We start from the raw sequence: 26,376 nt of genomic DNA on the forward strand, positions 1-26,376 counted from the left end.
AGCCAAGGTCAGCGGCTGCTAATTAAGAATCAGCACCTTGTGTCAGCCTGAGCGGTGGCTTGGAATTGAAACGTACCCTGGGAGAGCCCCAGGAAGATAAAGGTGATAGAGTTACCCAGATAGCAGCTAACGGGATTTGAGCAGGGTTTAAAGTTTCATTCCAGCTTGGCTGATAAAAAGGGCAAAATGAGAGAAAATAGCAGAGGGAGGCGCGTGCTTTGCTTCCAGGAGGGATTTTTGCCTCTGCAGCTGCTGGAGCATTGCAGACGTAGCAGGATCTGAGGAAGGGCATCTTGTGGCTAAAGAAATAATGGAAGTGACTTTTTTTTCTTTTAGCTCAAAGCTCCTCCTCTGGCTTTTTTGGAGGGTTTTGGGGGAAGGTCAAGGCAGTGTGTTGGTCCCAGTCACAGTGTTGTGGGAAGGTGGGAGCAGTCAGTTGATGGGTACTGCAGGGATGTCATCTCCTCTCCTGCTGTGCTCTCGCACAGGCATGTACCTGCCTGCCCCAGGGTTTGCCTTTGCTTGGGACAGGAGCACAGTGATGGAGGGTCTGTGGATTAAATTATTTGGGTCTCTTGGGAAAGCTGTTTGTTGAACCTTGATGAAACTTTCAATGTAGAGATGTCCATGTGAAAAATGCAAGTTGCCTCTGGTGCAAAGCTCCCATCCAGCCACCAGCAGGGAGTGGGACCTGATGTCCCTTCTCCCCAGTATGGGTTGGAGCAGACTAGACCATGGCAGCTCTGCTCTGCTTGGGGAAATCAGGGACAGGACCTGGGGCACTGTGTGGCAGCCTGGGGTGCTCCTGCTGCCTCTGCCAGGAACTGGCTGTGACCATCAAGGGAAATGAAGAATTTCTTAGCGGAAGGTTACTACTAAGCAGATTATTTTGTTTTAATGGGAATGAGTTTTAAAAGGTGCCCTTGGTTGGGGAGGTGAATGAACGTGTGTGTCAACATTTCTGTCTCCTGCATGGAAGGCAGTCAGAGGGGTTAACATGGGTGATTTGCACAGTGCCAGCAGCCTCTTTCCACTGTCACTCAGGTGCGTGGTGACACCTCAGCACCTGGCGCAGCAAGGAGGAGCCAAGCAGAGCTGCTCTGTCCCATAGCAGTGCAGAGAACGTGTATCAGCATTAGCAGGTGCCTGGCATTCCTCCTGGATCAGCCCTGGCTGCAGCACGCTTGGCATCAGCAGCATGCACAGGACCTCCTGACCAGACCCTCTGCTCAGCGAATGCTGTGGCTGAAGCAGACCTGGAGCTCGCTCTAGAACGCTGTTTTTCCTCTGGAATTTGCAGCTGAGCCCAGACTGATGCAGGGGCAGCTGTCAGGAGCTGCTCCTGCTCACCCCTTCCATTGTTCTGCAGCACAGGGGATTATCACATCCCATGGATTTGGTTGTGTGCACATTAGACCAAAAATGTGCCCCAAATGGGTGCTGTTGAAGCGCTGTTTATCTCCATGAATAGGGAGGAAATTGGAAATCTGAGCATCTCAGTGCATACCAGAGGCTTGATTCTCAGCCATTAACTGTAGACACAGCTCATGACATCGGAGCAGGGCCCTGGTTTGCAGCCAGTGCAGTTGGACACCAAACGCAGCCATGTTTAACAGGGGAGAAAAGGTTTTGCCCACGAAATGTGAGGCTGACAAGAGACCAGCCAAAAAGCAGCACTGATGGAGAGGCAGATGCGGGTCTGAGTCACTGCTGGGGTGCAGAAGTTGAGGCTCTCCAGAGGTTTATTTCTCCTCGTCTCCGCGGCAGTTTGGGCAGGTGGTGAGGCAGTGCGTTCACACAGGATCACCTGCAGCACCTCCAGTCCCTCGGGTGTCTCACGGAGGTGGGAGCTCTCGGGGCTGGGGAGCTGCAGCGCTGCGGAACCAGTGTCAGTGCGTGGTGACCCACCATGGGCTTTGCTTTCCAGGATTTCTTGACTGACCTGATGATGTCTGAAGTTGATCGCTGTGGTGAGAATGAGCATCTCATTTTCAGGGAGAACACACTGGCCACCAAAGCAATTGAAGAATACCTGAAGCTGGTGGGGCAGAAATACTTACAAGATGCCTTAGGTACGTACAGAGCGTTGGCAGGTCTCGCCCAGAGACGTTCTCCAAGCTGCATGGTGGGGACATCACCTGAGCCCTGATGGCCATCAGAGGCCCCAGCGCTTTCCTGCTGGAGGGTTTCCCTGGCAGCAGGTCCAAGCCTGGTCGTGGCCATGGCCACAGTGGGCAGCTCCCTGCTGCCAGGTGAAGGTGACCGCAGAGCTGGCGCCTTAATCTGCTTTCAGAGCAGATAACAAGCGGATGTTTGAAGGCATTCTGCTGCCTGCCAGGGCTTCTCTCTCAGCGCTGGCTGTCACGGGCTGATTGAATCTCGCCCCCTGCACCACCACCAGGGACGCTGCCCGGCTCCTGCAGCGCTCCCGAGTCAGATGAGATCTCCCAAGTCACAGTGATGCGCTGCCTCCCAGATCATCCATCACTGGGAACCCCCCTGGTGTTTTGGTTTTTTTTCCCAAAGTGCTGGCTCTGTCTATGGCTCAAAAAATATTTCTCTTGATGCAAATGAAAATAATTAGAAGCTTCTGCTTCTGGGCAGGTCAGGAAGGAATTGCTGCATGCAAGGAGCACAGCACGAGGATGGGGAGAGGCTGCCTTGGAAGCTCTGTGAGCTTCCATTGGATCCACATCCCAGGGCAGGATGAGCGGAGTTTCTACTGAGGTGTTAATTTTTCAGTATGTTGGGTTCCTGCTAGTGGATTTGTGTAATTTTAGCAAGGAGGAAAGAAGCATAAATACTTTATTAAGAGAATAATAATGATGATGAAAACCTTGAGGAAAGGGAAATAATTGAGCAAATTCAGGCAGAGAGCCCACAAGAATAGCAAAGGGAGTATTATTTATTTCTGCCTTGTAATGCTTTCTGGTTGAAGGCAAATCTGTAAGTAGATTACTCTCAAAAATTCTCAAAAGTCAAGAGATTAATGATATCAGAGAATTTTGCAATATTACCTTTTGGGGGCTCAGTGCTGCCAGGCCAGTTCCATCTCGTGCAGGAGGAGCCTGGGGTTCCTGCTCACTGTAGGGTGCTGGTTCTGAGTGAACTTTTCCCAGTGAGATGAATCACTGGTGTGTCACAAGGTGCCCCAGGGCAGCGTGGCACTGTCCTTGGAACCATGGAGCAGGTGATGGGGCCAGGTAAGAACAGCAGGCATCACCTGCAGGCAAGCAGAACGGCTCCAGAGCTCCCTGGCAGAGCTGAAAATACACTGGAGAGGCTCTCCAGTATATAATTAAAATTTGTTTTGGCAACAGGGAAGGAATGCAGATCGGAGTGGGGAAAAAACAGGATGGGAAAATCCAAGACAGTCAGGAATTAGGAACAAACCAACTGGAATTAGAAGAAAACCAAAGCAAACCTTTCTCCCAGAATGTCATCCACGCTAAACACTGCCTCCTCATCCCTGTTACCCTGTTCCCGATCTCCCCAGTCACTGCTGGGATGAAGGACTGACCCCCACCCCACCCTGAGTGCAGGGGCTGTGCCCGGGTACCCTGGGGTGAAAAGTGGCCCAAGAGCAGAAGCTGGTGGAGCAGCCCAGTGTGAGCCTCTGCAAAGGTGAGGAGCAGCCAGGCAGCAAAGAGGAGCTCAGGGAAACTCGGGGAAATATTTTAATTTCATTTTGTGTGATGTTCAGCTCAAAATAAACCAACTAAATTGTTTCTTTCCTTTAATTACCTGTTTCTCCTGTGAATCACAGTGGTTTGTCAGCACCAGGGCACAGGCTGCAGTAGCAGGCCATGCCACCAATAATTACAGGGCTTTCCAGCATCCTTCCTCATCGATTAGCCCAAGGGAGCGTCTCTGGAACTGGTGCAAGGGGGTCAGGCAGGTGCTGGGCAGCACAGTCCTGATGCAATATCCCAGAGCCACAGGGGCAGTGCTGCCAGCTGGGGAACAAGGATGGAATGTGCAGGGTGCTGGCTGTGCTGTGCTGTGCTGGTTGTGAGCTCCTGTGGAACTGCCAGGCTCTCCTGGGTCCTGTCGAAGACATGGAGAGCTGCCCCAGGGGGCAGCTCTCACCTTCCTCTCACCTTCCCCCAGTGTGATGGGGTGCCAGGGAGCTGCTCGGGCATGGGAGCTTAGGAGCAGAGCTGCTTGAAGGCTGCACTTCTCACATCTCCAAACCCATCCCTGACTCTGTTTTACAGGGGAGTTCATCAAAGCACTGTACGAATCGGATGAAAATTGTGAGGTGGATCCCAGCAAATGTTCGTCTTCAGACCTCCCCGAACATCAGGGCAACCTGAAGATGTGCTGTGAGCTGGCCTTCTGCAAGATCATCAACTCCTACTGGTGGGTATCCCAGGAGTGGCGCTCCCTCCTCAGGAGTGCTGTGTCACCTGTCCCGTAGCTCTGGCAGAGCTGTGGAGGGGGAGCTGCGGGGCTCTGCCACAGTTTGGAGTATCCGCTCTGGGGATGTAGCATCCCCCTGGATTCTCTGTCACTCTCGTTTTCAGAGGTGCTGAAAGGTCACTGGGGTACAGGGACAGGGCAGTGGAGTCAAGGGTGACTGATTCAGAGGGGTACTTGGTGCCAAACGTGTACGAAATTCTGGAATAAAGAGCAGAGATACATGGCCTGGATCTTCCACCCATGGAACAAGTCAGTCTGGATGGGACTGACAGATCTCCACTGCCAAGAACATCCGGCAAAGCTCGGAAATCCTGCAGCAGGCAGGGGCTGTGGCACCTGCGAGGAGCTGCCCCAGCACAGGCAGCTTTTGTTTGGGCAGATGTTCTCTGGTTGCAGAGTGCTGGAACTGGGAGGAGGATGCTGTTCTCCCTGCTTGGCTCAGCATCCCACATTCCTTTGGAGTAACCCCTCTCTCTCCCAGCCCTGGGTGGTTGCTGGGTGATGGGAGCCCTTTGCCTCCTTGGCCCGAGGCCTGGTATGCAGCTGGAGGCATTTCCGAGTTGTTTGTTCTCAGGGTAAAGGTTCTTGCAACTGGTTGGGACAGGCCCGAATATCCCAAATGGGCTGGCGTGAGGCAGTGCATCCTGCTGTGGAGGTGGTTGTTGGGCACAGCTGTGCTCATGGTGTTCCTGCTGGGACTGGGAGCCAGGAGTCCATGGGTCTGTGACAGCTGCTGCTTGCAGAGGTGACCTCACAGAGGAAAAAGATGGATTTGAGACTCTCTTTACTTGGAGAATTTTTTTTTTTTTTTCCTAACATACCCAGAGCCTTTGGTCCTGATCATGAGAGAAGGAGCATTTTTGTCTCACTGCTGGATTTCCAGCCTTTCCACTTAAAATCTGGGCTTAGTTTTAATTAATGTATTTAGTAGCAACACTGTTGTTGCAAAGCATCAGCTAGGGATAATATTAGAGGAAGGAAGTTCTTGATAATGAGGATTTCTTGTTTTCTCTCCTCTCCCAGCTGTTGTGTTGAGGTCAGAAAACTTACTATAAATAATCTCCTGAGATACTGAGTGTGCCCTCCTGGAAGCCAGGAAGGGAACTGCTTTTCCTGATCCTGCTCAGAGAGAGAGCAGGGAGCAAGAGGCTTGCTCAGGCTGCCTTTATCTACCACAGGTACACCAAGGGCAGGTTCTGTACAGGTATCCTTATCCTTGGCCAGTTAATAACTCTGACTCAGGAATGGCGTTTACCTGCTCCCAGGAGGGATTCACCACTTCCAGTCAGCAGTGGATTATAATAGTTTGAATTTATGTCTTCCTAAAAATACCCAAAGCAGCACTCAAAAGGTCGCACTAAAAATAGGCCTGAAAAATGACCCAGGGAAAGTCAGGAATGCACGGAAGTTTGTTGCTCTCATCCTGTCTTTCCAAGGAAGGCTGGAGCAGCTGGGCTGCTGCTCTGAGTGGTTCCCCCTCAGTCCTTTGAGCTCAGCGGTTCTTGGGGATTAATTGGGCTGATGAGTGTTGGGATTGGCCAAGGTATCCCAACAGCCAACGAGCCTGCTTTAAATAGAGCACTGGAGTGTGTGTGCTCATCTGTGGAGAGAGTCAGGGAGAGGAAAGAGGTTCACAATAACTGAAAATTGTTATAATTATGACATAATTTGGACATCTGGAAAGTTTCAGTGTAAGCAGAATTTCAGCATGTGGAAGCTCGTTACTGGGAAGTTGGGTAATGAATTACGGGCCCGTTTGTCACATAAAGCCAACGATCCAAATTCCATCCGCTGTGACACAATTAAACTTTCACGGGCTCCAGCCTGTGACCGGGACGTGTGCGTGCTGCATTTCAGAGGTTTGCTCTCCAGTCACTGCACAACCTGTCCTGATCATTCAAGCCTCAAATTGCTTAAAGGATTCTCCTGTTTCTGGGCAAATACCATGAAGTGAAAGGGTTTTGTCCAATTGTGTGGATCAAGCCAAAGACAAAGGAGAATTTATCCAGCCAAAGACATTGGTTAATGTTATTTGTAAAGCTCAGGGTGAAAGCTCATGAGGGTGAAAGTGTGAAGGCAGCACAGAGCAGAAGCTGAACAGGATGGCAGTGGTTTCCAGGCACTTCCATGGAGTGTCACTGCTGTGTCAGAAGGTCAGATGGCCCAAAATAGAGCCTGACCCTCCTCACTTGCTTTTGTACCCCCACTGTCGGGGAACAGCTCCGGGTGTGACACACGGACAGTGGTTCCTGGCCAGGGCCATGGGATCTGTGTGCCAGGGACACTGGGACCAGTGGCAGCCCAGTGGCAGCCTGCTTCCGGGTGGGAGTCTCCAGCTGAATAAATAACACATGCTGGGAACAGGATAAGGTGGGAGCAGGGAGCTGGGGAGGGCTGGGCAGGAACAGGCAGCCGTTCTCCAGTGATAAGGGCTGCTGCAGCAAGTGTCTGCTGGCCCCTGGGGAATTCTGGCATCCGGGAAAGGCAGGCTGAGGTCTGTGCAGCTACAAGGCTGGAGTAACTCCGGTGGGGCTCTGTGTTTGTACTAGGCACAGTGGGATTTGATCCAGGTGCTTGAACAGGAGTATTACAGTTTGCACAGCCCCCCCTCCAAGCTCTAGCTGTGCCAGAGATTCCAGTGCTACTGGTGATTCTTCAGGAGATGCTCTCCTTGCTGGCTGTGATTCCTCCAGCTCAGAACACCCCATGGCACAGCCACTGAGTCCTGATGAGCTGGTGTGCACGGTTTGTTTCATATCCCAATCTTCCCAGTTCTCTGGGGTCTTGGCATCCAGCATAAGGTCTAATAGAAGCTGCTTCTCTTACAACTTTACAGAGCAGCTTTTCTTTTTCCCCATGTGCTTTGAGACTCCTGACACTCCAACCCTGACAGACAATGCCTGCCCTTCTGTCATTTCAGTGTCTTCCCAAGAGAGCTCAAAGAAGTTTTTGCCTCATGGAGACAAGAGTGCAGCAACCGAGGCCGCCCTGACATCAGCGAGCGCCTGATCAGTGCCTCCCTGTTCCTGCGGTTCCTGTGCCCAGCCATCATGTCCCCATCCCTGTTCAGCCTGCTCCAGGAGTACCCCGATGACCGCACCGCACGCACTTTGACCCTCATCGCCAAGGTCACCCAGAACCTTGCCAACTTTGCCAAGTAAGCCATGCCATGGGCAGGGCAGGGCCAGGGAGGGGACAGAACCTCCAGGTGCGTGGGCAGAGCCATGGCGCCGGCATGGAGTCCCACACTGGCCACTCCCTTCCTCACTGAAAAGGGCCTGTTTGCTTCCTGTTGGCTTTTTCTCCACATCTCTCTGGGACTTGTTCCCTCACGGTCAGGTCAGGGAGATCATTCAAGTTTCCAAAACAGGACATGTTTTATGAGCAGGAAAACAGGCTGTTTTGATCACATGGACAAGCAGCGGGGTGGCAGTGGGGACTTTGTCCTGTGATGTCCTGTAGGACCAGAGCAGTGATGTGCTCAGCTCAGGAACTGTTCCATCCCTCCTTTGAGCTCTGGGACCTTCCCTGCTATTAAAATGCAGCTGACTGAACTGGGAAGGCCTGAGAACAGGGACACCATCAATTTCTAACTAAGCCCATTGGTTTGATGGAAACAAAGCGAGAGATTTCTGAAAATCTTTCCACTGGCTGTAGCTCTGAGCTACTTATCCTGAGCTCTGATAACAAAATGATGAGCTTTCTGAAACATGAATGGACAGTTTCTATCTAAAGCTTCTTAGATCTGGAAACTGGCTTAGTGCTCACACTCGCAGTCAGGAACGCACGGACGCGCCTGCGGACGCCAGCAGGAGATGTACAAGTGTGTTACACTAGATGACAGAAATTCTCTGTATTCCTGACCAATCCCTAACTAAAGGGTTTTCAGATTTCCAGCACTTTGCAGGAAAGGCTCTTTAACTAAGCTGACATTAGTCAAGCTCAAGTGATCAAGCCGAGCTGTCCTGTGGATGGCACCGGGCCGAGCCTGTCCCATGGAACCACTGGCACAGCACCAACTGCTGCCAGGACAGTCCAACCAGTTGTGTTCTAAATCAGAGAGAAGACTGAGGGTGGAGTGCTTGGAGGGCAGAAGGAGGTGGCAGGAAGCCTGAGGGGCTGATGGGGTGGCCCAGCTGCAGGGGTGGCTCTCCCAGATGATCTCAGAGCGGTTGTGCTGGCATTGCTGGAGAGTGCAGGATTCCTGCCCCTGTCCATCGCTGGGCTCCAGTCAGCTGAGGGTGATTGCTCTGACAGCACCCTGATTGCCACTGACAGGTCCTGTTTCTGGAGGCTGTGCCCTGACCCAGCAGTGAGACACTATGTTACCAAGAATTCCTTTGTTTAGCCAGCTTTCACTTTTGTCTCTGGTGCATAGATCCTACACTGACGAGGGCTTAGCTGGATCAGGCTGGGGTTAATTTTGGTTCCATGATCAGCGAGGTGTCCCAGGTGCCTGCTCACAGTCAAGGGATCCCAAAGGCTTGGAAGGGTTGAGGTGCCAGAGGAAGGTTCTTAGCTGTGTTGTACCTGCCCTTTCAGTGGACTGCACCTTTTTTCCCTGGATTTACCTGAAATCCGTGTTGCTCTCTCACTAGGTTTGGCAGCAAAGAAGAATACATGTCCTTTATGAATCAGTTCCTGGAACATGAATGGACTAACATGCAGAGATTTCTCCTGGAGATTTCCAATCCCGAGACCATCTCAAACACAGCTGGCTTTGAGGGCTACATCGACCTGGGCCGGGAACTGTCCACGTTGCACTCACTACTCTGGGAAGTCATTTCCCAACTGGAGCAGGTATCCAGGGGATGGCAGGGACAACTTTGGGGACAGGAAATGATGGAGAAAATGTTGTTCATGTGATTCCCTGAAGAGACTGTCCAGCAATTGGCAAAGCCCAAAGTTCTCTAGCAAAAAGCACGAGACATTGGCAGTAATTCTGCTCTCTTTTCTGCCCAGGGCACTGCCACCAAACTGGGGCCTCTGCCCCGGATCCTGCGGGATGTCAACGCTGCTCTCAGTAACCCGGCCTGTGTGCAGGTGTCGGTCACGGCCGATCACGCCGCCTCCACACCCAGTGCTGGCAACAGCATCTCCGCGGGGCTGCAGAAAATGGTCATAGAGAATGACTTATCTGGGTAAGAGACCAACGGGGGCCTGGCCACACACCAGGGACATTCAGCATATTCATGCAGAGACAGGCACGACAGGGTGCAGAGTTGCCTGATCCACTGGCCAGGCTTTCCTGTCGCAGAACTGGTGCTAGATGTAGTTCAACTCTGACTGTGGAAAGAGCAGTGGGTGGTAGTGCCAGTCTGTGGCTCCATCCTGGGCCCCTTGAGAGCCAAAACTGGGGATGTGGTCTGGGACATCAGGAACCTGGTGGTAACGGTCTCAGCTGTTGAGATGTGGCTGCAGAAGCAAAGTGTTCATGCTGTGAGGACTTGGGGGTCTGCTAGTGCTGACCTTGAGGTGATGGGTGGTGTTGTTAAGGGCTGTGAGACGTGCAGGATTGGCCTCGCCCATCTTTGTACAACGTAGGGTGTGTGCTGAATTCACTGAGGTCCAAACCTGGATAGTTCTGGAACAGTTGCCAAGCTGTAGAGGCCTCACAATGAATTCCAGTCTACTCTGTCCAGTTTTTATAAAACTGGGAATTTTCAGTGCTGAGCAGTGATTCACAGACACAGTCACCTACACACTTTTTGGCCTTATTAAGTAAGGAGCTTCATTCATGGGGAGGATGAGGCTTTTGCAGACCTCTAAGTTTCTGTTTGTGGAAAATGAAATGAAGCCCACACAAATGGAAAGACTGTGCTAGTTAAATAGTTTGTAAGTGGAAACTGCATAATATTTAACAGTTTAATTAGGAATGAAAGGCAGCAATGGCACTGGACTTGCTCTAATCAGAGCTTTCATCTCTAGTGCCTCCCAGCATGAGGTGCAATTATTTAAATCCAATGCTGTGGAGAATCTCTGACAATATGCTTCCCCCCCAAATACTTGCTTACAGTGCACCATCTTTGATCAGCAGAATATTCACATTAAGCTACTGCAAAGCTCTCTCTTCCTATCCCCAAGAAATCAATATTGCATGAATGTGCATTGCAGCAGGAGTGGGGGGATAACCTTCGGCTGCCAGGCTTTAGCTCTGCTATGCGAGCACTCACTGACCCTGGGAGGCCTGGTGTGCATCCGGCCCCCACGGTGTTCTGTGCCGTCCAAATCCTGGCCAGTGTGCCCGCAGGAGCTTGCTGCCCTGCTACAGAGCAGGGGACATGGGACTGGCATGGATACAGCCCTTGGGAGCAGGAAGGGTGACACACACTAACCCAGAGCTGAGCAGCCCCCAGGAGTGTGTCCCTGAGTCTCGTGACAGTGCAGTGCCCTGCGGGCACACACTGCCCTCACTCACCTGCCTTCACTTGCCCATTCCCAGGCCAGCCCGGGGCTCCACAGCACCCTCCCCACTCCTCACACTGTCCCTGGCTGGGCCAGCCCCTGTCCCTGCTCCCGGCAGGGCTGGGTCCTGTCCCTGTCCGCATCCCTGTCCCACACAGCTGCGCCACCCTGATTTCTGAGTGATTTCGTTTTCCTACTCCGGTGCAGCATTCACAACTCTTCTTTTTTGTTTTGTTTTCCTCTCCTTTTCCTTATGCACTGACTTCCCCGCAGTCTGATAGATTTCACACGGTTACCATCTCCAACCCCTGAAAACAAGGACTTGTTTTTTGTCACAAGGTCTGCTGGGGCCCAGCCCTCACCTGCCCGAAGCTCCAGTTACTCAGAGGCCAATGAGCCCGACGTGCAGATGTCTAATGGCAGCAAGAGTTTGTCCATGGTGGACTTGCAGGACAATCGGCTTTTGGACAGTGGGGCCAACGCGCCCGGCACGGCCGACTCCCTCAATGACAGTCAGTCGTCCCTGGGGCAGTTGCAGGGCGTATGGACCACTCGGACTCAGAACAGCGTGACAGGCATGGCCACCGTGCGCCGGGTGGGCCAGACCCCCACCACGCCGAGCGGCGAGAGCGCGCCCGGCCGGCCCCAGCTGCTGGCGCCCCTGTCCTTCCAGAACCCCGTGTACCAGATGGCCGCCGGGCTGCCGCTGTCCCCCCGCGGCCTCGGCGACTCCGGCTCCGAGTGCCACAGCTCGCTCAGCTCCCACAGCAACAGCGAGGAGCTGACGGCCAACAAGCACGGCTTTGCCGGCCCCGCCGCCGGCGAGGACTTCTCGCGCCGGCCGGGGGAGCTGGCCCGGCGGCAGCTGTCGCTGACCGAGAAGGGCGGCCAGCCCACCATGCCGCGGCAGAACAGCGCAGGGCCGCAGCGGCGCATCGACCAGCCGCCCCCGCCGCCCCCGCCCGTCACCCGCGGCCGCACCCCGCCCTCCCTGCTGAACACGGTCCAGTACCAGCGACCCTCCAGCGGCAGCATGATGTCCTCATCACCCGACTGGCCTGGCAGCGGGGCGCGGCTCCGGCAGCAGTCCTCCTCCTCCAAGGGCGACAGCCCCGAGATGAAGCAGCGCACGATGCACAAACAGGTGAGTTCGGGCTGTCCAGGCCCTGGCACTGAAGGGGCCAGGTGGGGTCAGCCCATGGAGATGGCTGCCATGGGAGGGGATGTGGCTCTGAGCTGCCACATCAGTGCCAACCCCACAGTGGCATCACATGTGGGGATGTAGCTCGGCTCTGGCACCCAGCTCAGCCTGAAACAGAGGCCCTCCAGGGACGGAACACAGAGCAGTGTCCACTCCCGGTGTCCCTCCGTCACGTGGCACACTGGAGCGTGACGGCGGTAGGTGGCAGAGGCTTGAGGGCAATGGCAGCCATGCCACTGTCCTGCGCTACCATCTTGTCACTGCTTTGCCTCTCCATGCCCAGGCTCTCATCCCATGCCATAGTCAACCCCGCGCCATCTCCCAGGCTTGGAACAGACCCTGATCTCCTGTAACTAAATAGTCTCCCTGCTGCTGCTCCCATCCCAGCGGGGCCACGGTGTTCCTGGACATTCCTGTTTGCTCTGTGAGACTCTCCTGCAGGAGCGGGGAGGAAGGAGCTGAGAGCAACGTTCCCGCTGCGCAGAGCTCTGAAGTGATCCCAGTCCAAGACCACGTGCTGGGCTGCACAGAATTCCATTCCACTGTCTGTGGGGGTAAAATGGGAGGCAGTAGGTCACAGGCCTAGGGCCCTTTGGTTGTCCGGGCATGAACAAATGGTTTTTATAGTGTGCATTTATTCACTCTACACTTCAAAACCAGCCCTACAGAGCATTATCCCGGTAGGGCCTCTGTGCCTAAAGGAAGAGTTAGACAAGAAAAGCAAATGCAGAGACTGGACAACCAGCAAGAGCCCACTGCACCCAAACCCTGAGTTAGCTCAGGCCCTTCTCCAGCACTCAGTGTTGCTGTGTCCGCCTCTCGTGCACAGGGCAGCCATGGAGCCTGGTCAGTGCTGCCCACAGAAGGCAGCTCCCATCCGGGGCTGTTCTGCGATTCCGCTATCGATCCGTAAGCGCTGGCATTAGCAGCGCCGTGCAGCAGCCTTTGTGTAACACAATCAATACTCGTTAAGGACAGAGGGCACAGAGCTCTGCAAGCAGCAGAGGAATGGTTCTAGCAGGGTTTCTTCCAAAAACACAAGGATTCTCCAGGTGGCCATCGGAAAGCCCTGGCCAGGTTCTCTTCACAGAAGATTCCTCCACCCACCCCTGTGGTCCTCTTGAAGTCTGTCTTCGGAACTGAAGTCTCAGAATGCCTCTCCCACCCTCACTCTGCACATTTTATTTGCATGTTGGCAGCATGAGGATTTGTAACGAGCAGTGTTCATGGGCCAAGTCTGATGCTTTGGATTCATAATTCTGGAGGTAGAAGACCAGACTGGAAGATGGCATGGGAAAGGCCCTAACCCCAGTGAGGAAATTAAACCACTCCCCACTCCTGACTCAGAATCTCCTGTTCTGCTGCCTGACAATGACTGGGTTTCTCTATCCAGAGGTTGGAATGAAGGAGAAAGTCCCTGACATTTCTGATTTGTTGACTTGAATTCCCAAGTCATTAACCTGAATGACCAAGTCATCCAGATCCCATGTGTTCATCTGACTGTTTACTGCAGTTTATAACAAGGCAGGAGGGAGGGGAAATAGCTGAAGAGTGACTTCCTTGTAATGTGGTTGGAGAATATTTAGGCAATGCCACTGGCAGTCCCTGCCCAGGCCAGGACTGAAAGGCAGCAGACATGACTGTAGCTCACTGACCATGGAATATCACTGTTAGTAAGTGATACTGACCATTTAGACCTCTTCAGCATCCTTAGTGTAGCCTCTGCTGAAAAGAAACTTTTCTTCTCCAAGAAGGCACCTGAATGGTCATAAGGAGTGTTTCAGTTTTCAGATCTTGTTTTACGGAATCTTCACAGGAAGCAAAGATGGCTCCTAACAAGCTGAAGAGTTGAGAACTCTGCTCATGGAGTGAATAAACCACATCCAGCCACTCTACTCACCTGCAGCTCAGCACCTTCGCAGGTCATGTCCTTGTGAGGTGACAGGATCTGCACAGACACCAGGGATGTGACTTCGAGCAGGACCCCACTGCTTGACCCAAAGTAATGTCCAGCTGCAGAACAGGAGTCGTTCCTGCTCCAGCCCCAGCTGCTCTGGTAGCTCAGCCTGGCTCGTTGCTGTCTGAGCAGCATGGGAAAGGGTCTGCTTGGAAGGAAACTCTCACTCTCTCTCCAGCTTCATAACCATTTGTGTTACAGGTTTTTCTTTTGTCATGGTTGTATCATTGTTTCATTGTAGGCCCCTTCTCCTGTGAACCCCAATGCCCTGGACCGCACTGCTGCTTGGCTTTTGAATATGAACATGCAGTTTTTAGAAGATGAAAGCATTGACCCAGATTCCAAGCACAGGGATAAGCTCAGGAATAAGGACGAGCTCAGCCAAGCAGAAAAGGTAAAACCTGATTGGATTGAAACAAGTTTCTGAATAGAGAGAGGATTTCCTTGAATGTCATTCCCTGAGCACCCTGGGGAGAAGGTGGGCTGTGTGCAGGTCCCTGCCCAGGAGAGAGGGGGCCAAGTTGCTCCCTGTCCTACTCAGCCTCATGGGGAATTTGTGGGGAAGGTCTGGGAGGTTTTCACACACTCAGTGACTGGAATCACCTTCTGATGAAATCAAGTAAGAAACACAGGAGCCAGGAATCAAGTGCTGATGCTGCCCTGAAACAAACTCTGCAGCCAGCCAGTCCCTCTTACTCTCCCCATTCTAACTCATCCAACTGCTGGGAAGAAGGCTTTAAAAAGTGGATTAAGCACACCTGTAACAGAGATGGAGTAAGGCACAGGCAGCCTCGTGCCTCACAACAGGGACACGAAGCAGGGAGCAGCTTCCATGTGAAAAGGCTGTTCACAGACCTGAAAATTAAGTCCAGATTTTGGTCTCGGAGACAGCACTGGTGCCTGGGGTGACTTTGTGGCACTTCCACGAGCTTATGGCTGTGTCACACAGATCAGGGCCTGGCCAGTCGGGGATCTGCCAGGAAGCCGCGTCCAAAGTATTCGGTCTCAGCCCCTGGGTCCCACAGAGGCCCAGTGCCTCTGAAGCAGAGGGGTACTACTCTCTTCCCCTCCTTCCTGGGTGAGTCTGGGGTGGGAGAAGCTGGGAAGGGACAAAGTAGGCTTGGCTAGGGAGAAAAAGCAGGATAAAAATGAGGATCCAGCAGTCAGAAGCTGGGAAAATCCCATCTTTGCTGATTGCTGCTTCTGCAAGGTTCTTTCCCAGCAGCCTGGCTCTGCCAGGATTGTGACACTTGAGCACCAACAGCTTTTGGGATGTTTCCTCAATGTGCTTCTCTTCTATCACACCAGCACTGCAGACATCACCCTTCCCAAGCCGCAGTCCTGTTTCCCAGCACAGACATGTTTCTGGTTTTGTTCTAATAGCCTTCCTGTGCTCATTCTGCTGTGCTGTGTCATTGGGGGACTGTCACTTCTTAAATCCAAGGAAAATGCTGAAGGCAGGTGCTGTAGGACCCAGGAGGTACAAGGCAGCAGCTCCCAGCTGCCCCCAGGAAGGTCAGAGCAGTTTTGTGGGTTTGGCCCATCCTTACCCAGTGCAGGGCAGGCAATGGTGGGGTTACAAATGCCGATGGCACTGCAACATCCCAGTCCCTGCCCCAAGCCCAGTGGGAGCCCCAGCCCAGGCTGTCTCATTGCCATGCAGCATCTTTCCCTACTCTGCTGTCCCATCAGTCACTGACATTCAAGATCACCATTAGCATAACCTCTCTCCCCATTACCGTAAGACCTGAATGGTAACTGAGAAGGAGACAAGTGTTCTAGAGACAGGAGTGACTCCTTCGGGCTCTGAGGCCTCTCCTGCTCTCCTCTGAGCTCACTTAATGCTGCTCCTGTTTTAAGGCTAGGGTAGGTATTTAATCTTTCCTGTTCAAGCAACTCCCTGCTGTCTGACTTTAGTGCTTCTGTGCAGCTGTACAGGCGCTTTGTTCCCTCGTTGCTCCAGGTTCCATGTGCAAACCGTGTCATTCCTATGCTGCAGTAAGAGCTTTGCTAAAGGAAAACCGCCTCGCTCCAGTACTTTGGCAGTTCAGGAAGACCATCAGCTTCCTAAGTGTTCAGTCCTTAAAAACTGCAGTTATTTTTGCTGTGAGTGGAGTGCTGGCCAGTCCCCAGCAGCAGCAGCCTGGCTGCCCTCCCCTCTCCCTAGAGCTGGTCTGGGGGTCACATGGTCCAGGAGGACTCTGAGACCTGGGACATGACCCAACCCATCACTGCAGTGCTTACCCAGTTGAGATGGCCAAAGGGAAAGGGCCAAGTCAAGACACAACAGAGTGCACTTCTCTCAGTTTATTAATACCACTTGTAGATCAGGCTTCATGACTCAGATGGGAGCCTTTTTCCCTTATATGACTCTTTAAAAGCAGCTTGTCACATTATCAGCTGCATGTTAATTATTTTAAAGTTATTCCAGTTGAGATGCTTTTTAAAAGACTACGTCCAAATATAATTTTTTGAAATTAAAGCGGTTTTCTTGTGCACACACTCACTGTGATTTTCCTTTAGCAAAGCAAGTTTACTGAATGCTGTGCTGCCACAGTAGCTGAACCCAGTTTCACCAAGTTCAAAAGCTCTTAATTTTTTAAATTGCTTTACATGATTCTGCTGCTGATTTATAGCTTCACCCAAATGAACAGTACAACTGTGGGGTCTTGGCTGCATGCAGCAGCTCTTCTTGGACTGAACCCTAGTTTGAGATCTGAGTTAAATGCTGGGCCCCAAAAAGCAGGAGTGCTCTGTGCCCTGCTCAGCCAGCACAGTGCCCTCAGCTCGATGAAGGGTGATGAGACAGCAGTGTCCTGCATTTGTCACTGCAGCTCGTGCTTGGCTCCCAGCCTTCCCAAAGCCCCCACATTTATTGCTGCAGACTGAAGAGCTCCTGTGTGAACCCCAAATCCCACGGCTGCAGCCTCTCCTGCCTGTGCGAGCCCCGTGCTGTCAGTGTGAGAAGCTGCCTGCTGCCTTTGCCATTGGCCCGCTCTAACCTGCATTTCCCCTGTGAAATGCCAGACTCTGCTAACAGCCCACTCTCTGCACCTGCCAGTGACCTGCCCGCCCCGCGGACCCGGCATCGCTCCTGGCGCCGCGGAGAAGACGGAAGAGGAGGTGTCGGCGAGCGGGGTTGTCTGATACGGGTTTGCAGCTATAGTCTGATACAAGGAGAGGGGCGTGAGCGGGTTTGGGGGAAACCCTGGCAAGGGCGAACTCTACAAGGTAACGTCCCACATGTATTTTCTCCTCCTGTGTCTGTCCCTGCACGCTCAGTACCAGCAGGACCTGGTGGTGCTGCAGGACAAGCTCCGCATCTCCAACAAGAAGCTGGAGGAATATGAGACTCGCTTCAAATGCCAGGAGGAGACCACACAGAAGCTGGTGCTGGAGTACCAGGCCAGGCTGGAGGAGAGCGAGGAGCGGCTCCGGAGGCAGCAGGAGGATAAGGAGATCCAGATGAAGGGCATCATCAGCAGGTACAGGGAGATGGGAGTGCTGGGGATGGCAGTAAGGCAGGGCAGCCTGGCTGGCATTAGAGCTGACCCCTGCTCAGGAGAATCAGGTTTCTTTGGAGATGCAGGCAGGTTCCACATACGGGTTTTCCCCTCAATGTTACCTGCGACAAGGAAAACCCCAACACATTCCTGATGCACAAGGGCAAAACTAAAGTTTTGGAGGGGAGAGCTCAGAGGCTCTGGCAGGCTTGTTCTATTGTATAGCTAAGGATCTCATCACCATCCCGTACTTGTGACTCTAAATCCCTTTCTCCCACCCAGTGGGATGTGGTGTTCACATTTGTCCAGGACTGTTCCAGTGCAGCTGGTTTCACCTTTACCTGAGCCAAACCCACTTAGTGCTTTCAGTCAGCCCTCACCACTGGGTCAGCCTTCACTGTGCTGTCACTTCAGTTTTGGGGCACTTGGCTAGAGAGCGCTCCAAGGAAGAATAAGAGCCAAGAAAAAAGGCTTCATTTGTGGGTAAGAGGAGGTAGAGTGTGAGGGTAATACCTGGGCTTTGCAGAGCCCAACCCATGTAACTTTTTCTTGTGTGCTCGGCTGCCAGACTGATGTCGGTTGAGGAGGAGTTAAAGAAGGACCATGCTGAAATGCAGGCTGCCGTGGATTCCAAGCAGAAGATTATCGATGCACAGGTGAGTGCCCCGTGCCAAGGGCTGCAGCAGCTTTCAGGGTGGGTTTGCCAACACACAGTCCCCCCCTGCAGTAGTGCCAGCCCAGGGTGAGACCGTGTGGGTGAGTCAGCACCAAGCTACAGTCAGGGACAGGGCAGCCGCAGCAGGACACAGTGACTGTCACAGCTGTTTGCAGCCTTGGAGCATGGCACAGAGGGCATGGGATGGCAGTTTGGGGAGGGATTGTGCCCACAACTCAGTCAGTGAGTGGAAGGATCACATCCCCTGGAGCACTGCTTGGTGCTTCATATCCCAGTAATGCTTGGATCATCAGAACAGGACCTGGACACAAGGAACACACATCCTGCCCACATCCAAGCCAATGTGTTTTTTCAGCCTCTGGGTTGTGATTTGCAGGACTGGGAAGCTCAGTTACTGCAGTCAATTACAGTGGAAGAGGGGCATCACATGATGGGTGCAAAACACTGTGCTTGGAAAAGAGAATATGAAAATACAGCCCATAATCTTTTAGTTTGTCTAACAGAGACCAGCATGTCCTCAGCAGCCAGGCCTCCCTACTGCTTGTGGCTTAGAAGTGATAGTATATTCTGGCCTTACACTTAACAACCCTATTAATCACTTGTGAGTCACTACTCATGACCAATTCGCTGTGTAGCTAATTAAAATGGAGACAGTAGTAACTTTGTAAAAAAACCCCAGTTTTCCTGCAGAGCAGTTTGTTCAAAGCTGCTAAATCATCCATCCCATTCTGTTCTGCGCTCCAGCAGAGCCGAGCAGACCCAGGGTGTCCCTAAAGCATGAGTGGTGGTACCTGCAGCCTCCCATCAGCTCTGGAACCTTCTCCTGTCCCCTGCACCTCGTGGGGTACATGTGAGGTTCTGACTGTGCCCCTGCACACTTTGTACTGTTCTCTTTTGGTCACCTCAGGCTGTACGTGTGTTGGACATGTTCATACACTGACTTTCAGAGTTATACACGAGCAACTGCTGTGCCCCTGAGCTGGTTCTGTTCCTCTGCTCGTGGCAGTCACAGGAGGATGACACTTGTTCAGTGTCACAAAGAACAGGAGTGGTAGAATCAGGCTGCAACATGGAAGCTCTTGCTCCCATCCTTACAACACTGTAATCGGTGAGAGTTTCCATCAAAGACAGCCTGGGAGGCTACAAGTCATTTAAACTATTAATTTACACTAATTAAACACTGACAAGAGTAACTATCTTGGGAGAGTTTGGGTTTAGAAATGGAATCCTACCATCTTTGTAACAGCTGAGTTTAAACAAGCAGTACGGTATACAACTGAATAATTAGAGCAACTGTGTTATCTCCATTTGCATCAGGATCCTAAAAGAAATGTAGCCACATTGCACAGGCAGGGGCTATTTGTAACCCTGCGGATTTCAAAAAAACCCCCCACTTAAGAATGCCAAAGAGAAAGGTCTTGGTTCAAAAGGCCTCTGGGTCACTGTCTTGGGCTGACATCCCAGAGGGACAGGGCTCCTGCCTTTCCACTGACCATGCCCTCTGCCCGTTTGCTTGCAGGAGAAACGCATTGCTTCCCTGGATGCTGCCAACGCACGGCTAATGAGTGCCCTTACTCAACTGAAAGAGAGGTACAGCATGCAGACACGTAATGGGATCTCCCCCACAAACCCAACTAAATTGCAGATTACAGAGAATGGAGAATTCAGAAACAGCAGTAATTGTTAACGCGCGGAGGGCGCTGCCGCAGGAGAGGCCTGGCCAGAGGGACCGTGCACAGCAGGCGTGAGCCGCGGCTTCAGAGAACGGCTGCTCCCCGAGCACCAGCTCCTTACTGCGGACGGCGCTGACTGACCCTGCTGGGAGATGTCCTGCCAGCACATTGAGGGACGGGAATGTCGAGTGTGAGATGAGTGGCATAAGGAAATAACATATATTTGAGAATCGCTGTCACTGTTGGATTTGAATCAGTGTTTAATGTTTAAACAAAAGTAACCTTTTCCTTCTAAACTGCCCAAAGGATATGCCTCACCCCTCCCAGCAAGGAGTAACGTCCTTGTCATTGCAGTAAGCAAAATAAAGGGAGCTGGGCAGAGCCTGCAGCAGGCAGGGGCCCAGTAAGTCCAGTTCCAAGTGTGCTGCTGGATGTAGCATCCGAGCGACGGCAGCAAAGCCTGGCCCGCTCCTCCTGTGACTCCCCCCGGAGCACAGCCCTCCCAAAGTGAACCCCAGCCGAGCCCAGCGTCCTTCCTGGTGGCTTCTGTGAGGCCACTGACTTTTCCTGCATCCACAGGGCATTTATGCTGCTAATTAGTGTTTAATTAACTCCGCCCATACAGGGAGCACAGTGCAGATGGAAGGTCAGGGCAGTGTGGTGGCCGAATGGGTGCTGTGTGGGGAACCCCGGTGGCAGGGGGGCAGGACTGGTGCTGCTGGGGGTCCCTGGGCAGCCCAGGGGCACAGAGCAAGGCCAAGACTCTGGCAGAGGAGTGGAGGGAGGAGCTGACACCTGGTGAATGGCAACTCAATTCCTCTCGACAGCTTCTGCTCTCTCACAAATAAAGGGGAAGAGTTTTGTAAGCAATAGCCCCAGGCACTGTCCCACGAACACTTCCTGCCAGAGAATAAAGTGAATGTTCCCTGAGCTTGGTCCCTGAGCTGTGATTGAGGGACAGGGGCTGGATTTGCTGGTGCCTGTTGTGGTAGAGGGGGAGCAAGGGGCTACATGGAGTGGCAGCTTCCTGCTTGATCAAGGGTTCATTGTGGGGATGGAATGCTCTGTGCTGAGAGTTTTACTAGTTCTGGGGAAAAAAAACAGACAAAGAAACAAGAAAGAGCCCTGAAGACCCATGAAGATCGGTAATTGTATTTCTTTTCTTTCACAGTATGCATTAGAAAAAAAAAGATCCCATTTTCTGGAATACTGTCCTCTTTAAATTGGGAATGAGCACTGCATGGAAATTAACCGGCTTGAAGAATGTAAAACATGGTCATAAGGGAGTAACCACCAAGAACAGCAGCCACCACCGAAAGGCCCCTTGTCAGGAGCACTGTGCAGGCATAAGCCAGGATTAGACTTTCCCAGCGCCGAACGCGCAGCTTCGGCACAGACACGTTGTGCTCAGCGGAGGGGGCACCCCTTCACGGGGGTCGTGCCGCTGACCTGCCGCCACGGTGTTTATTGGTTTGTGGTTCTTGCAGTTAGTCCTTCACAAGTCCCACTCTCAGAGCAGGTCCCTCGTACTGAGAGCCAGAGGTTTCTCTGAGATACGGATGACAGTGTACAGTGTACAGGACATCTGCCTATGCTCCCTCTAAAGGTTAACACACTGCTCAACGCCTGTCCTAGCTCCTCCTGCCATGTGTAAATGTACAGTCCAAGGGACTAGGACGTTCCCTGAGCTCTGCTCTGCTTAGGTACCGTCTTCAGCCTCACACTTCCCAGGCTGCCTGAGCAGGACACTTTGCCAGTAAGCTCTGCATTGCCGTGCTGCCCCACAGCCATAAGGCTCCTTAACAGCATTCTTCCTCATGCAATCGTTTGCAAAATTAAAGATGCTCTTTTTCCTACACGTTTTTCTGGTCCCTGGAAGCCCTGGGCCAAGCCCAGGAGGAGCGAACGTGTTGCACTGAGGTCTCCACACCCCGCCAACACCTGCCGAGGGGTGCAGCACACAGCAAACCCCAAAAGGAGCTCCTCAGAGCAATGTCATAACTCAGTACTTATGGCAAGTACAGTCACCTTTGAATTTTGGAGACTAGCACAGATGGCTTTGAAGAACCTCACAAATCTGACAAGGTTACAACTGGAGAAAGACCCAGACAGGTTAGGACTATACAGGGTACTGTGAACCGTTGGGTACGTAGATTTACACCTGCCACTGTCTCAGAGTCAAATACATGATAAGAACCCTGCAAAAAGACTATTTTAAACGCTTTTGCCCTGAGATGTCTGTTTAGAGCTGATTGTTTTGCATTCTAAGTATTTGTGTTGTGAGAGACTGGAGTTTTTCAAGACAGAAGTGACATAGAGGAATGGAAATGCTAACAGGGTATGGGGCGGGCGCCCCACCAGCGACGTTTCCATTCATACATGGAAGTAATTTTGGGATGCAGTCAGTGCTCTCCGTAAGAGCTGGAAAAAGAAACACCCACAAACCAATTGTTTAGTGCTGAAGCTAAGCACAGTACATCTCAATCTTCTCCTCAATCACAAGCCAAGGCACTGCTCCCCCCTGCCCTGTCCCAATCTGTCACAAACTCCTGGTTACCCTCAAACTTGCAAATTACTGAACACATTGTTCTGCTGAAATAGCAGGAATGCTTAAATCCTTCCACAGCCAGTTATTAAAATCTTAAAAGTTCCAGTGCCAACACCTTCTGGAGTTGTTGCTTAGTTTCCCGAGCCAGTACAAAAAGAAATTCAAATCAGGATGAAGTCTCGTTACAGTAGAAATTCCCCCGTTTTTCCCCATTTCCTTCCCCTGCAACTGTCAACAACTGGACCTAACCGTGAACCCTCCCCTAGAAAGGTTTGGGGGCAGGTGTTCAGGTCCAGGCTCAGTTCTGTTCCTTCAGTTTGTGTTTCTGTTATTTATAAGCTGTACATTTCTGTGCATGTGTGCGTGTGTGAGTGAGTGTGGGAGCCCCACGCGTTCCCTGCCGTGGCCTCGGAGCTGGTACCTGGCGTAGCAATACCTGGATCCCGAGAGGTGCTGCAGCACCAGAGCAAACCACCGCTGTCCCCAAGGCTTTGTGATCGGCTCCATTTCCTTTCCGGTTCTTGCGCTTTCTACAGTAAGAGGCTGTTCTAGTGCAAACTCGTCAAAGTGTAAACAAAGCAAAAACACTCCAATTTTTATCTTAATACAAGTCTTAATATTTTTTTGTAAATGTTCTCAGTGTTTACTGTACCGTATCTATCTCACTAACAGTTGTATATAGTAACTTACTTCTGGTGCTGCTTATTTGGTCAGGATTTGGCTGTATCTCACTGCTGTGTTGGAGAGGTGGGCTCAGGCTGCCAAATCTGGATCCAGACCCACATTCTGATTCTCCCTTGGGGATCTGAGGGAAGGGAAGGGAAGGCAGCGAAGCCATGGATCCAGATTTGTGGTGGGCCCACCTCAAAGATTCTAAGAGTTTTGATTTGGGGTTTTGTTAAACTGTAGTGAACGCTCCTGAAAAAATGAGCGGTTTTGTGTGAAGGGGGATGAAATGGACTGACCAGTATCCCAAGATCTCTGCGGACTTTAAGCATCATCATTTTGGACAGGGATTATGGCTTCAGTGCCAAAAGATGGGAGGGACCCCAGTCCTTCCCCATGCCAACTAATACTACAGTGTAGTCACCAGCCCCTTTTGCACCAGTTTAAGCAGATCCTGCCACCATCCAAAGAGTCCAGTGTCACTCCGCATTGTCATTTGAGTCTGGTTGGTTTTGTTTTCTGCTTTTGCAGCTGTAAAGCACTGATTGCACTGTGAGAACACGTGGAACCCTCTGGTCTGGGAGCCAGTCCCAGAGGTTGCTGCAGGTTGCAGGACACAGGTTCTGCTACTATGACTATTCCTAAAAGGCATAGGGACTTGCTGGACCTCGGTGAGGTGTCACAGGCTCTCCTAGGAAAGCAATCAGCAAGGAATCAATAATTCCCAAAGTTTAGATAGCTCATAGGTGTTTTCCTGTTCCTAATGTCCACACATAGATGCAATAGAAAACGTGCTGAGCTCTGTTCTGTGACGGATAAGGAGAGGAATTTCAGTCACAGATGGCAGATACACTGATGTGTTCAGCCAGGAGAGCCACAGGCTGTGGCCCAGGGGTCTGATCTGAGAGGGGCTCATTTCCCCCAGCAATCCCAGGACAGGGTGAGCAGCCCTGGGGTGAGGCCTTTCTGACAGTCTGTGACCAGCGGGTCCAGCAGCTCCACCACAGTCCCTGCCCTGTCCTTCACACACAGCTTTGCCTGGAGAGCACGAAGCCGAAGTCCAAAGGGAACACCTGTGACACTGTCCCTGGGTGGGCGCTCCGTCCTTCCCACCTGCACTGACTGTTGGGGTCACTTCCTCCCAAAGGTCTGCGTTCAAAGCAATCCAGGCCTCCAGGCTGGCCAGGACTGGAACCTGGTCTGGGTCAGAGCCACAGCCTCATGGCCACCACAGCTCCCTTCAGTGGCCACAGGAAGGGACACTCCCTGCCCATCCCCAGCTGGTCTCTGAGCCTCAGGGCCATTTCAGAGGAAACCGCTCAGCCAGGAGGCTCAGCCAGTGGCACCTGCCCTGCTCTGACCCTGCACAGGTAACTGCTGCCTTTTCCTTCTCCCTTGGGGAAAATCACACGTGGGGGAGCAGGAGGTCGACAGCAGCATGAGAACATGCAGCTCATGGGCTTTCCAAACCAAATCCAATCCTGAGGGCGTTGCACAACATCCAGAAACAACCACGCTTTGGAAAAGGGTGTCACGTTCAAGCATTGACTTTCACAGATCACCTGAGCTGTGACATTGCTGTAAATGCCATGTGGCTCTGCATCAGCTACCAGTACTCCAGAGTGCAGCCTCCATGTTCACATATTCCTTTATCATACATCACTGTGTCTTAAGATATACCTCTCTCTGTATATCTGCTTCGGCTGATACTTGTTCCTGATAAGCAGTCGCTATGTTTTATATCCTCTTATAAAGAAAAACAAATCTTTTTTTGTAAGTATGTTTAAAAAACAAAAAAGCAAAGTGGAAGTGTTTGCTGAATCTCCTTCAGCTCCTTTTAAACTATGTAATAATGTACAGAGAAAGTTGTTGGTGTTCAAAGAAATGATGTGGCTGTGCAATTTATGTACATTTGCAATTAGAAATATTAAAGATTTATTTAGATATTTTACGTAAGCGCTCCAGCACCTCTACTCAGTCATTTCCAGCTTTTAGAGCAGCCTGGCACATGCCACATGCACACACAAACGTGTCTTATCTGCCTCCCCAAACAGATCATTGCAATTTGCTCCCAATAGTATTTTAGCCCTGACCTGGCTCCACCACCTTCCTTTCACGTGCTCAGGGGGGTCTGACAGTCAGGCCTGCTCCTGCCCCCACCACTCCTTACAAACCACCCTTCTGCCTCCAGTAAAAGTAGCAGAAAACTTGGAGGAAAGTCATTAAAACCCTGGGCAGCATCAGCACCTCTGCCTCATTAACATCACCATAATTAGCTCCTCCGGGAGAGGCGTAAGATAGGCTGGCTGCATCGAAATGAGTTGGGATGTGGAGAGCACCTGTGGCTATTCCTGTGCTCAGCAGCACTGGAGCCGGGCTGGGCACTGGGCTCTGCTGGCTGAGCCGCAGCTTGAGCAGCTTGAGCCGTCCAGCTGGGACAACCCTCCTCCTGTTCCTGTCAGGAACCGGCACCTGCCCAGGGAGGGAAGGCAAAACCCACCCAGGCCAAAATCCTCCCTCAGGGTTCTGCCATCCCCCTCATCAATGTTGAGTTTGAAGGTTGAGAGAAAGAAAAATGCAGCCCTGAAAACACAGAGCACCTCAGAAAACGCTGCAAGGAGGGATTAGTCAAAACCACCTTGACTTGAATAAAACCTCCTTAGCAGCTGTTCGGCTTCATTAGAGCAGAGCTGAATTCTCAGCCGAAAACACCCAGAACATCTCTGTGCACTTGACAGCTCTCAGCATCTGCGGCTCTGGAGCCCGGCTGCAGCTGCTCCCAGTGGGCCCCGGCAGACGGGCAGGGCTGGGAGAAGTGAGACTCGGAATTGCAGATCAGCAGCCAGAACAACCACAGGAATACGGGGCTGGGAGGCTGGGGAACGCAGATGCGTTTGCTTGAGGTTTTTAATCTGGAGAGTCATTTTAGCACAAGACTCATCAGCACTAATGATGTTCCAGTAATTGCACCCTTACAGAGTTTGTTCTGTTTAGTGAGAGTCACTGGCCCGTGAACTGCTCCTGATGCTGGGCAGCACCTTCTCCAGCACAGCCCAGTAAGCACCTCAGGCAAGGCTGAGGTGGTGCAGCCGTGGTCTCACTCCGTCGCCCCAGCCAAGCCAAGTCTCACAGCAGCAACTGGCAGCGGGGAGATGTCAGAACTGGGCATCTTCAAAACAGGCAAATGCAAGAATCCTGCCCACCACAACTGAGGACAAAGCAGCAGCCAGAACAGTGGCCACTGACAACCGAGGAAGTGACAGCATTTAGCCAATACTTGTCAAACTGAGGCCTTAAGAGCACAGAAGAGCCTGTTTGTTTCAGT

At 52.1% G+C, this 26,376-nt stretch overlaps 1 protein-coding gene across 7 annotated transcripts in view; it reads left to right on the plus strand.

Moving 5' to 3' along the window:
- Positions 1-25,002, plus strand: part of DAB2IP (DAB2 interacting protein) — a 132,187-nt gene extending 107,185 nt beyond the window's left edge. For 6 of the 7 annotated variants that reach the window (XM_069032186.1, XM_069032188.1, XM_069032192.1 and 3 more), the window contains 10 exons: positions 1,928-2,072; positions 4,218-4,362; positions 7,343-7,579; positions 9,021-9,222; positions 9,385-9,563; positions 11,101-11,971; positions 14,227-14,379; positions 17,268-17,470; positions 18,057-18,144; positions 19,684-25,002. In XM_069032186.1, the coding sequence (XP_068888287.1) occupies positions 1,928-2,072; positions 4,218-4,362; positions 7,343-7,579; positions 9,021-9,222; positions 9,385-9,563; positions 11,101-11,971; positions 14,227-14,379; positions 17,268-17,470; positions 18,057-18,144; positions 19,684-19,851 (2,391 nt within the window). In that variant the 3' untranslated portion in view covers positions 19,852-25,002. The remainder of the gene's footprint in view (positions 1-1,927; positions 2,073-4,217; positions 4,363-7,342; positions 7,580-9,020; positions 9,223-9,384; positions 9,564-11,100; positions 11,972-14,226; positions 14,380-17,267; positions 17,471-18,056; positions 18,145-19,683) is intronic. The other variant, XM_069032187.1, reaches the window with a different exon arrangement.
- Positions 25,003-26,376: the final 1,374 nt, after the last annotated feature.

This window comes from Aphelocoma coerulescens, chromosome 17, assembly GCF_041296385.1.
Source record: "Aphelocoma coerulescens isolate FSJ_1873_10779 chromosome 17, UR_Acoe_1.0, whole genome shotgun sequence".
Taxonomy (NCBI): domain Eukaryota; kingdom Metazoa; phylum Chordata; class Aves; order Passeriformes; family Corvidae; genus Aphelocoma; species Aphelocoma coerulescens.